This window comes from Vicia villosa, linkage group LG7 (assembly GCF_029867415.1).
Source record: "Vicia villosa cultivar HV-30 ecotype Madison, WI linkage group LG7, Vvil1.0, whole genome shotgun sequence".
NCBI lineage: Eukaryota > Viridiplantae > Streptophyta > Magnoliopsida > Fabales > Fabaceae > Vicia > Vicia villosa.
This window is the reverse complement of record NC_081186.1, coordinates 88,702,995-88,716,067: the sequence shown is the minus strand read 5'-3', so window position 1 is coordinate 88,716,067 and position 13,073 is coordinate 88,702,995. Positions and strand designations below refer to the sequence as shown.

General features: G+C 32.0%; 1 protein-coding gene across 1 annotated transcript; it reads right to left on the bottom strand.

Moving 5' to 3' along the window:
* Positions 1-1,242: 1,242 nt before the first annotated feature.
* LOC131619626 (F-box/kelch-repeat protein At3g23880-like) lies at positions 1,243-2,385 on the bottom strand. Its single transcript, XM_058890703.1, has one exon. The coding sequence runs from the start codon at positions 2,383-2,385 to the stop codon at positions 1,243-1,245; it is 1,143 nt and encodes a 380-aa protein (XP_058746686.1).
* Between the last annotated feature and the right edge of the window lie 10,688 nt (positions 2,386-13,073).

Here is a 13,073-nt window from a genome sequence, read left to right as displayed (position 1 = left end):
GTGCTTGAATACATCAATTTTGTTGATCTCAAGTTTTTTTGGGATTTTAGATGTATGATTTGTATTCTCTGTATTTTATTCACTTAAGAAGGAGGTTAATCACGAAGAATATCGGGGTTAATGATAAAGAACGACGAGGTTGCCGAAGAAGAAGAGAGCTTGGGAATCTTTAAACTACACTTTTCAATTTTCACCATATATATTGTTGTAATTTTCTTCATATTTTTTTTTGTAAGTCTAGTTTATTATTGAATTGTTGATGATGAGGAGAATGTTTTTTTGTTTGTTTGTAAAATGCTAATGGTGAGCCGTCACTGATTACTTTTGGCAAGTGTATTAAATTTTATTGAAGTACTGAAATACATTCGTATCCATATGAATTGTTTTCATTTAACAAGACGACTAAAGTGGTATTTAAAGTAAAATTAAGGGTTTTTAAAGTTGGATTTAAAAGAGCAATTGCGTAAATAAAAAATTATTGAAAATTATTTATATTAAAGACGATTAGGTCTTGCTTCGACTCCCATGTATGTCATTGTTGACGATATCATCTATTTGCCCTAGATTGATTTCTTAGCCGTCACGACAATTTAACTTAGTCGTTATACCCAATTTCCTGGTGGGTAATTCATTATTCTATACTATAACTCCCTATTCCCTTAGGTCAGCAGGTAGTAAAAACATGTGATATATGTGCATTAAACACTAAGTAAAAACATATTTTTAATCTGATGCAAATCACATAGCTTAATTATATTTATTTGCAAATCATTAGAGAAATCATCTTGTTTTATTTGTAAATTCTTTGGTGGTTGATGGATATTAATACATAAATACAATGACAAAAGATTCTTTTTTAGGGGTTATTATTAACAAAATACTTATTTTATTTTAATCAACAATTATTTTTAAACAAAAATTTATCTTTTCAAATAATAAATTTCTTTGTTTTTTCATTCACCATCTCACAAGTTTTTTTCTTCTTTTTTGTATGATTATTTTATATAATTAAATTTATACGATAATTGTTCATTTTATAATTTAGTAATTTATTTACAATATACGTGAGTGTTTAAATACATTTGATACTATGTCAAATAAATTTACTCGTGCGGATATAAAAATATCTAACTGGTTAGCAGGAAGGAAATATAATGGATGATCAATGAAAAATTCACGATAATTAATAATTATTGTCAAAGATCTTTAAAGTCAACATAAAAAAAATTACATGAAACTTTCCTAATAATTTATTATTTTACAATAATAGGCTCCTTTAAGACAAAGTTCTCCGATATTTTGTGTACCTAAATTAAACCAAGCTAGTTCTTCATTCTTTTTAATAAAAAATATATCGCCGTTTTTGCTGACTCCAATAGGACATTCAATACAAGCTAAGGACTTAATAATGAAGAGCTTGACCCATGAGTCTTTCGTCCCAACTTCCCTTAAAATTGATATCTCAAAACTAGTTGTCTCTGCATTACTTAAAATCAATGTTATAGTTCCATTTAAAATTGCTAAGTATTTATAATCATTATCGCTCAGGTTTGAAGGTAAGGATGTTGTAACAAACATCTCAGTGCTCAAAGTAAATGAGACCAATTCAACTTCATTGTGCATGTCACAATCCCATTCACCTGTTTTACTTTTACCCAACCAATGACACACTCCATCCATATACGCATGAGCTCCCACCTCATCTAGATAATATGTAGGCATATTTACATCAAGTGTATTCCAAGAGTTGCTTTTTAGACAATATATCTCCCACAAGGAGCTTCCATCTTTCCATGTTGCATCTTCATTGTTGTATGTTCCATGAGAAAATACTAGGTGCTGAATAATCTTATAATCATCTTTAATAGAATCAAAACCAAACCCATAAAGACAAACTTGAGGCACAATTGATTGATTAGAAAAAGGACTAGGAGGAATAACTTTGTATTCCTCGGTAGTTGGATTCCACAATATCACTCTCCCTGTATGTTTACCTTCAATGCAAAGATAACCATTGATACTAGTTGATCCCAGAACATTAAACGACCATTCATCTCTATTGAATAAGTTTGACCAATCTATGTAGATCATATTCTCAAATCTCTCTCCAGAAAGAGAATACATTCCAGATTTATTTAGATTATCAGCAAACCATGACATATCATAATATAGAAGGAGAGATGTGTCATTGTAAAAAGAGTGATTCTTGAATAAGAAATTCTTTCGGAACATGTTCATAAAATAAGAGTTTTCCAACAACTGATACCATGATTTACGTACGCAACGAAATCGAGTCAAAGGCTTAATAGGCAACTTTGACAGAACAAGAAAAGCTAAATCGTCATTTACATGTTTGTTGATTGCGCTCACTGTTGATTTTTCCATATTGATTATGCAAAAATAATTCAATTGAATTTGTAGAACTCTTTTCTATCAGAAACAACAATTCACTGGCTTCATCTGTTTCTGCAAATATTAGAATTGTGTTGTGTTAGTTTAATTGTTTCTGATTGACATTATAGAACTTTTACCCTCAAAACAACAATTCTCCTACTTCAACTATTTCTTCAAATACTAGAAGTGTGTTTGTCTTAGTCGAATTGTTGTTATTAAACAATGCTCGATTGAAAAAATATAAGAAAAATATCTAATATTTAAAAAAAAATTTAAAAATTAAAAATAGAGTACAATTTAAATTTTTAATGTTTTTGATGAAATATATAGACATTTAATAAAATATAATTATGATAAATTAAACTAAATTTTCAGTACAAAATATGGCATCTTACCTTACTAATATTTTAAAAAATATTTTAAAAATGTTAGTACTAATGTACTCACTTTGTAATGGAATCTAAATAAAACATTTATTTTGAAAAATTTAAGTATAATACTACTAATTTTTAACAAAGTGAATCAAATACATATAATTATTATAGGTCCATGTTTTGAATTTCTATTTAATATAATCAAGCATAAAAAATAATCTCAATTAATAAAGATTGTAAAAGATTTTCTAAATGATAAATATTTGGTGTACCCTAACCATATTTATTTTAAACAGAAGCATCGTCATGGATAAAATTTAAAAGAAATATCATGGTTTACATATGCATTTATCGAATTAATAATATGAGAGAAACTTTGATAAAAATGATAAAAGAAATATCATCATCCATGTCTTAACTAACCTGTTCTCCACAAGAGCCTCAATTTCGTTGAAGATGATGAGAGAATCTGCGATATTATTAATGTATGAAATAATTTATTGTAGGAGAAATCAAACTGTACCTTTAGAAATACACTTTTGTTTAATTTATAATGCTCACAAATAACGCTTGAAAATAGATAAAACAAAATTGATAGAAGTTTCGTTCCAGGCATGTGGACATATATTGATTTTATATACACATATTTTAGGAATAAAAATGAAGAGTTCCTATAAAATTTTAAAATGTTCATAGTATCTATTCAACATAAATGTAAGAATATTTTAGATTAAATGAAATATTTAAAATTTTTCATTGTGTAACAAAGTTAACATATTATTATTATAATTGAATAAAAAAAGATATAACTTATATAGTATATTTTTAAAATTATATATGCAATACAATAAGGAAAAAAGTTTATCAAGGTTTTAAAATTATTAATTTTCATATTCATTAATTTACTTGTTTAAGTTTCTACGTACAATTTTCAATAGAAACAAGACTCACAATGAATTGATAAAATTAAATTGATAGAAGTTTCGTTCAAGGCATTAGGCATGTGGACATATATTGATTTTATATACACATATTTTAGGAATGAAAATGAAGAGTTTCTATAAAATTTAAAAATATTCATAGTATCTATTTAACATAAATGTAAGGATATTTTAGATTAAATGAAATATTAAAAATTTTCATTGTATAACAAAGTTAACATATTATTATTATAATTGAATAAAAAAAGATATAACTTATATAGTATATTTTTAAAATTATATATGCAATACAATAAGGAAAAAAGTTTATATGTATTAATATGACATTAATATTTTTCTTATCTAAATAAATCATTAAAAAATTTCTTATCAACATAAACTTTAAAAAGATTTCTAAATCTAAATACTGGAATTTATTTCTTCGCCTCTTTGACCGGTTTGGAGGTTTTATATGGTGATTTATCGGGTGTAATTGTGGGTGGTTTTATCTTTTTTATCTAATATATGTTGGTGGATTTAGTGTGTTATCTGATTGTCTTGTTTGATTTAATTTGTGTTTTACCTTACTGCAAGCAGACCAGACGTTACCTTCCAGACATTACCTTTGTTGTTGGAGTATGTGCTAGGTATCAAACAGAACCTAAAGTGAGTCATCTAAATAAAGTCAAAAGGATTCTGAAGTACGTGAATGGTACGTACAATTATAGGATAATGTACTCACATAACTCAAACACTACATTATTGGGTTATTGTGATGTTGATTAGGCTGGAAGTGATAATGACAGAAAAGTACCTCTGTTGAACATGGTGTTGTAACAACAGGTTCCACAAGGTTATACCAGTATTAACACAAATATATAAAATGAGCTGAGTACATTTTGGAGGATTGAATCCACACCACAAAGAAAGGAAATTCATTATTAGCATCTGAGTACATTTTGACTTACATGCAACAACAAGCCCATGATATTTAATGCCTCTTCCTAACACTATCGAATAACTTTCTATTTAGAGCACCCGCTAAAGCTGAGAACCTATTCACTTCCTTTCTCTATCACACAACTCAAGATAAGATGTTACAACCACTATACCTTAGTGATGAACTTCAATCAATAAGATGAATGATACTGAATTTTTCAATGCAACTAGACAAACCTTCTATGCCAAGTTACTGAGGCATAGAGGTGTGCATATAGATTCTACAACAATTTTATTATTTATGGTATTAGCATGGAATACAAGACACTAAACCTAGAAATCTAAAAATCTTCAACGCAAACGTTTAAATGCTTTAGTTCCAAAGTTGTTTGTGTCCTCCTTATATAGCAATTCTTCTAGGCTTTTTTTTCATGGATTGGAGATTTGATTTTTTTTCCAGAAATAATGCATATTAAGTGGGATATTTGATTTGTTCCTTGAATATATCCAACAAAAAGATATGATTTGGTTTGTTACAAATTTAAATTTAATTCTCTTTAAATCTGATTTGATCTTCACAACTATCCAACAAATCATATAATGACAATCAAGTCATGATGCAGCAGCCAGGTCATGATGCACAAACGCCCATATGAGCAACATGCTTGGACATCGTCTATAGGACCTGTCTCTAACAGTGTGATAGTGCGATGTTGATGATCCAATAAAATATATTCAACTATGGTGGATCGTTGTGGTCATGACCAGTGCGTTAAATAGGATTTAGGTGGTTGCCACAACATAAAAATAGGGAATGGATTTTGTGATTTATCAGGTTGACCAGTTAGAGATATGTGTTTATCTCGATATTCTCGTTATAATATATAACTCTAGCGGTATGCTTGGACATGGACCATATTCTCATGAATTTATTATGAAAGAGTCAATGATATGTTCGTCACTCTAGATACCAGATTACCGACCTCTATAGTCTAAGGCCTCCTACCAGTACGTGTCATGGTTGCACTTCTGGTACTTTGCTCACTAGTAGAAGATTATGCATGGATTAGATTTTTTGAGTGGAACTAGGGTAGACAAAGTTATGTTCATGATAGGAACGCATGGGGATCGTGATCCAGGGTTTTAAGAAATCAAGATGGAATAAATATCATTCAGATGATCGAATTTGATATTTAAGACTAAATAAGTGGTCTTATGTGAGGATGTATTGAAGTATTTGTTTGATAGTTAAACCATGTTGAGTGAATGTGAGTTACCCTGATAGATTATTCAATTATACCTTACCTTAGTAGAAAGGTAATGAGAGGTTCAATTGTTTAGATCAGGAACCCACTGATAATATTCTTTTATCCAATGTTTTAGATTATATCTCATATTGAGATATCGGTGAGATTGTTGTATTATAATATATTTTTCTGGTCCAATTTTAGACTTGTAATTTGATGTATATAGTACCGAAAATATTAAGGCCTCAAGTTATTACTCTAAACATATAACTTTGGGATATTATAACAAATTTTAGTTTCTAGATCTATAAACATAAAACTAATTTTGAATGTATAAATCTCATATACAAAATCCGGTAAAATTTTGAAACGATTATAGTATTTGTTTAATTGAAAGAAATTGTACGAATAAGATAAAATATAGTATGGTTCCTTTTGGATTTTTTAAAGTTGTTGATTTATAAATATCGACAACTCGCTTACAAGGTGGGTGTGGTAGCTCAACTGGTAAGTACTAGTTAAGTTAAATGGATATAAGTTGTATGTCTGTCCGGGGTTCGCTTACAATCAGTGATTGAATTCTTGATCAACAAGTTACACTCATTTAATTCAACTAACACATACTAGTTGAGCTATCAACCCATCCATTTTAGATTTTCTTTTGCTTTTTTTTTTGTTTTAAAATTCAAACATATTAATTATCCAATTATTTCAAAAACAAATATTATTATTCATTTCAGAATTTCGTATCATTAGGAATTATTCAAATAATATATCAAACTTCAAAATTTTAAGATTTGAAATATTTATTTTTCATAAATTTATATTTAATATGTTAAATTATTTTATTTTAAAAAATAATTGTTGAATTGAGCAGTAGTTTTTGTTAAGGTTGTTACTATTTGTACTAGTCAAAAAGTACATATTGCATGTTTCTCCTGCGAAGGGAATGAATACTCAGAGGCTTTAGTAGGTATATTACGTTATATGATAGTCAGAGTTTACCCACGACGACAAGAAAAAAATATATGGCGGTGGTTTAAAGGTCCCGCTTACGTGAGTTGAAAGGCTCTTGAAATATTGTTTCTTAAGGACAGATGTTGGGAAAAAAATAATAAAAATGAAATATTAGTTTTGCTTTTATTTAGTAATTTTTTAATTTTAGTAGCAAAAATAATCAAAACAAAAAATAAATAAAATATTCTATTATAAGGATAGAATAGGTCTTTTTGTGCATCAAAGAAACCCTAAATGTGGGGTATATAGTGACAAATGGAGGAAAGAGAGGAGAGGGGGTCAATTGGGAGCATTCTCCCCATTCTTTCATTCACACCAATCAGAAAATAATAAAAAACAAATTAAAAAAAATAAAGGGTGAAAAAGAAAAAACGCTGAAGAATCCTCTTCTTCTTCGCCATATACTCCTCGCCTTGCTCACTTCGCTAACCACAATCTGAATCACTAACGTGCTTCATCCTTCACCTCCCTTCTTCCATTGAAAGCACCATTCACCTCAAATAAACCATGCCATCATTTCTTCTCATGGGCACCACTCAACACCTCCACTTTAATTCACTCTACATCGGACTCAACCTTGTTAGAAATCCACCAATATCTATGATGAATTTCTATCAATCTTGATGAACAATATTGTTACTACAACACAATGACAATGAAAAAATATGAAAGAAAGAAAGACAATGATTTTCTACAGAGTTTCTCTCTTCCCACAAACTGTGGAAAACTTCTTATTCATTTGCAACTGCAAATTCTATGAATACAACTTGATTGCTAAAATAGGGGTTACTCCATATATTTATAGATTTAGGTTAGCTTGCTCTCTAAGATAAAAGCCCAAAATACCTATTTTGGAACTAAATCAAATCTAATCAAATCTGTGTGAAACTAAATCAAATCAAACTAAATCGAAATCTAATTCGACACACACATTATTCGATACACAGATTATTCGACACACATTATTCGACACTATGAATTACAATTTAACAGACCATCTAATTCAATGTGTCTAAATTATCTACATTCATCATAGCTCTTAGTATTATGAATATTTTGACCAGTGTTCCCTTCGTCATGATATCTGCAATTTGATTCTCAGTTCTGCAGTGTCCCAAGTTCATATTCCCATCTGCTACCTGCTCTCGAAGATAATGGAACCTTATTTTGATGTGCTTGCTCCGACCATGTGATTTCGGGTTTATGTTCGCCTGACCAATAACAAACCTAATTGTTTTGATCCTGGAAACAGGTGCAAATACTTTATCAAAGTCGATTTCTTACTTCTGAAGAAATCTTTTTGCCACAAGCCTTGCCTTGTGTCGATTCACTTCCCCTTTGGGATTACACTTCACCTTAAATATCCACTTCACATCAATTGACTTTTTTCCTTGATGCAATTCGACAAGTGAGCAAGTGTTGTTGTCTTCGATGGACTTCAATTCCTCATTCATAGCTTTCACCCACTTTGAATCCTTCAATGCCTCAACTGCATTTACAGGTTCGACATCTGCATAGAAAGTGTAATGTAACAGCTCACCTTCGTTATCGACCACATCATATGATGTAATCACACATTCTTGCAACCTTATGGGCATGTGTCTTATTCTCTAAGGTCTGCTTAGGCCTGCATCACCTCTGAATTCTTCTTGTTGAACTACTTCTCTTTCGACTTTAGTGGCTGGTTCTTCATAAAATATTCTCACTGATTCCTTCTTGACATTCTCAGTCAAATCTCATTCTTTAAGCTCATTTATGATCACATCCCTGCTAATCACTACTTGCTTGTAACCTCCACTCTAATGATATCCTATTAGGATCATCTGACTTGACTTGTTAGCAAGTTTTCTTCTCAATTAATCTAGCACATGTTTATGTGCTATAGATCTAAATACCTTCAGATGACTCAAGCTATGCTTTACATTAAACCAACATTCCTCTGGAGTAATTCCTTCTAGTTTCATCGTTGGACATCTGTTCATAATATATGTTGTAGTCGACACAACTTTACACAAAAAATATTTAGGTAAATTCTTTCCTTTCAACATACTTCTCACCATATTCATGATGGTTCAATTCTTCCTTTTTGTAGTTCCATTCTGTTGTGGAGTGTGGGGTGACACCAATTAATGCACAATCCCTTCTTTCTTACATAACATGTCGAAGTCTTTCAACACATATCCTATATCCCCATCACTTCTAAGAACTTTGAGCTTTCGCCCACTTTGTCTTTCGACCATATATTTAAACTTGTCAAATACCTCGATCACTTTAATTTTCTTCTTGATCAGGTAAGTCCACAATTTTCAACTGAAATCATCTATGATTGTAACAAAGTATTTGTTACCTCTATTTGAATCCATCTGGATTGGACCACATACATCAGATATATAACTTAAAGGATTGCCTTCGATTGCTTCTTGCATCCTTGATGAGGCTGTTCTTGTGTTGCTTCGCCTGCACACATTCCCCACATACTTCTCTTGGAATGTCGATCTCTAGTGACCCTAAAACCATATTTATTCGTTTCAACTCTCTGATGTCATTGAAGTTGAGATAGCCTAGTCGATAGTGCCATATCCATTCATCTCTGCTACCTGCAATTGCAAGGCACTCACGCTCCATCACATTGAGTTTAATCTTGAAGGTTCTAATCTGAGACATATGAGCCTTCAATATTAACCTCCCACTCGTGTCGACAACACTCATCATCTTGTCTTCGATCGACACCTTGTAGTTGTTTTCAATCAACTTCCCAATGTTGAGCAAGTTGTTCTTCATGCCTGGTATGTACAACACATTGGAAATTAATGATATTTTCCATATTTCCTCGTAATCATAACATCAGAATACCTTCAGCTTCTAGAGTATTGGAATTTGAAACTTTCACCATGTTCTTCATTGAGGGATTTATGTTGACAAACCAATCTTTCCTTCTAGGCATATGTGATGAGCAACTTGAATCCATGTACCATTGGTCCTTGAATTTATCTTTATCTTTTGTTGTGACCATCAGCAACATCCCTTCTTCTTCTTCTTCCTCCAATAAATCTCTTTAGAGAAAACTAGAATAGTCTAAAGTTCCTACATGTTTCTAGATTATTCCAATAAATCTTAAATTAACTAATAGCCTAGAAAGTTCTATGTCAATGTAATGTAGAAAGGACAAACAAAAGCCTAGATAGTTCTATTCTAGAAACATCCTCAAGCACCTATAAATAAACAAACATGTGTGTAATTGTATTTATGCCTTTAAGCCTTTAAGGTCCAATATCAATAACATTGGAGGCTTCATTCTACTATTACTCTCCTCCTACAACAAATTGATTACTTATGTGTTGCCTTGCTCCGATACAAGCTCACACACTACTTGCTACTATCTTTCAACTATCAACATTTTTTTTTAGAAAGAAGGCTATGTCATTGATTTCTTGGATGATCAATTACAAGATATCATTTGCTTATTTATAGGCTCAAGTCACCAACCTCTCAATGGTGGTGAACATTTCTACATCTCTTTAGTTCTTTCTAGAATTCTCATGATAGATTAGTATCATGATGGTTCTAGGTTATTCTATCTTAATCTATCTTTTACATACACTTGTAATTCTAGATTGATCTACCATATCCATACACACTATATTTCTAGATTATTCTACCATATTTATATACACTATAGTTCTAGGATATTCTATCATTTTCATACATATTATATTTAGAATATTCTAGAAATTTGTAGCAATTTCAACACTCCTACTTGATGTAAATTTCTGTGACTCCAAGCATATATAGCTCGTAGCTCTTCAAATCTTGGTCTCATCAACGCTTTAATGAATATGTCTGCAATTTAATCTTCTGTCCTGCAGTAGTCGAGTTTGATCTCTTTAGTTGCTTCAGCTTCTCTGATAAAGTGATACTTGATTGCTATGTATTTTGTTCTGCTGTGAGTAACCCTTAGCTACTAGCCTCGCCTTGTGTTTCTGTATGGTGCAATCAGGGTTAAGCTATGTCTTATATACCCACTTAACCCTAATGATATATTTTCCATGTGGACGATTTACTAACTCCCATGTGTTGTTTTTCTCGATCATCTTTATCTCTTCTTCCATTGCCTTGACCCATACTTCGTGCTTTGATGCTTCTTCAAAACTTACAGGTTCAAGTATGGCCATGTTGCAGACTTCATATATGTCCACCAAGGATCTTACTCGTCTTAGATTAGACTCTGGTGATGATAGTTCTTGTTCTTGTTGTTGTGGTGGAGGCGAAAGAGGTTCACCTGATTCTTCTTCCTCAGGTTCTACGTCCTCGGGTTCTTCTTGAGGTAGTTGAGCTGGTATAAGGATGTTCTTCTCCACTTTTTCTTCATCCTTATTCCAAGAAGCATTCTCATCAACTTCAACATCTCGACTGATGATGAGTTTTTTAGTTTGCAAGTTGTAGACACGGTATCCTTTAGAGATTGTGCTATACCCCAAGAAGATACCTCATATAGTCTTGTCTTCAAGCTTATGCCTCTTCACGTTTGGAATATAAATGTAGAATATAGATCCAAAGACCCTTAGGTGCTTTGCTGATGGCTTCTTCCCGCTCCAGGCTTCAATTGGAGTCTTATCTTGTACTTCCTTAGTTGGACATTTATTGAGTATGTAAACAGTAGTGTAGACTGCTTCATCCCATAATGTGTTAGGCAGTCCCTTCTCCTTGAGCATCGATCTAGCCATCTCCATAACTGTACAATTCTTTCTCTTGGACACACCATTTTGTTGAGGTGAATATGCGAATGTAAGTTGTCGCTCTATGCCTTCATCCTTGCAAAATCTATCAAACTCGCGAGAGGTGTACTCTTTGTCGCGATCACTTCTTAGTACTTTTATCCATTTTCCACTTTAATTTTCCACAAAGGCCTTGAAATTTTTTAATACTCCAAAAGACTTCTGATTTTTCTTTTAGGGAATAGACCCATGTCATTCTAGAGAAGTCATCGATGAAGAGTATAAAGTACATGTTGTTCTCGTGTGATGGCATCCTCATCGGTCCATAGACGTCAGCATGTATCAGCTCCAACAGATATTTGGCTCTCCGTGCTCTGCCTATTGAGAAAGGAAATCAGTGTTGATTACCGAGGAGACACCCTTAACACACTTCATTGTTCTCCTTTATGCTTGGAAGATCTCTCATCATGTTCTTCTCATGTAACAGCTTTAAGGCATGTGTGTTGAAGTGGCCAAATCTTCGATGCCAGAGCCGTGAATCATCAACTTGTACTTTCATGGAAATGTTAGTTGCATATTTTAAATTTAGAGGGAAGCTTCTATTGCTCTTATTCATCTTCACTTGGGCAATCTCGATCCTTTTATTTTTGTTGTCTAAGATTTTGCATACACCTCCTTTAAAGTGAAGTGTATAGCCTCTCTCCATCATTTGACCAATGCTTAGAAGATTTTCTTTTAGGCTGGGAACTAGTAAGACATCATGGGTGAGTCGTGTACCTTTATCTGTCTCCACCATGACAGTGCCTTTTTCTTTTGATTCAACCACACTACCATTTCCCAGTCGGACTTTCACTTTGACAGACTCGTCAATGCTTTTGAAAATAGTCTCATCCTTGGCCATGTGATTGCTACATCCACTATCCAAGTACCAACTTCCTCCTTTTTCTTTCATTGAGTCTTTAGTGGCATAGAACATACATTGTTTTTGATCATGCTCCTTTGCGATATTAGCTTGATGCCTATCTTTGTTGCGACAATTTTTCTCTATGTGCCCGAACTTCTTGCAATGGTTGCATTGTGGCATATTACAGTACCAACAATTTTTCTCTGCGTGGCCTGGTATTTTGCATATATTGCATGCAGGATTTTTATCTGGCTTGTTCTTAAAGAAATTTCTAGAAGCTTCTCTTCTTCTAGAAGTTTCTCCATATCTCTTCTTTCCTTTGTAACACCCCATTTCTACCCCGCAATTTATTCAAGAATTAGAGTTTTAAAATTTCTCAACAAACAAATGATGCGTCACACATTCATTTAACAATGAATCACTCTATCGCATTTAGCTGATACATAGCACTTTCTAAAACAGAATAACTTCTTATTCACAAAAATAACGTCATATTAACATCTTATTCACAAAAATAACGTCATATTAACAATGCAACTTCACTTAACATATCATCCTAATAA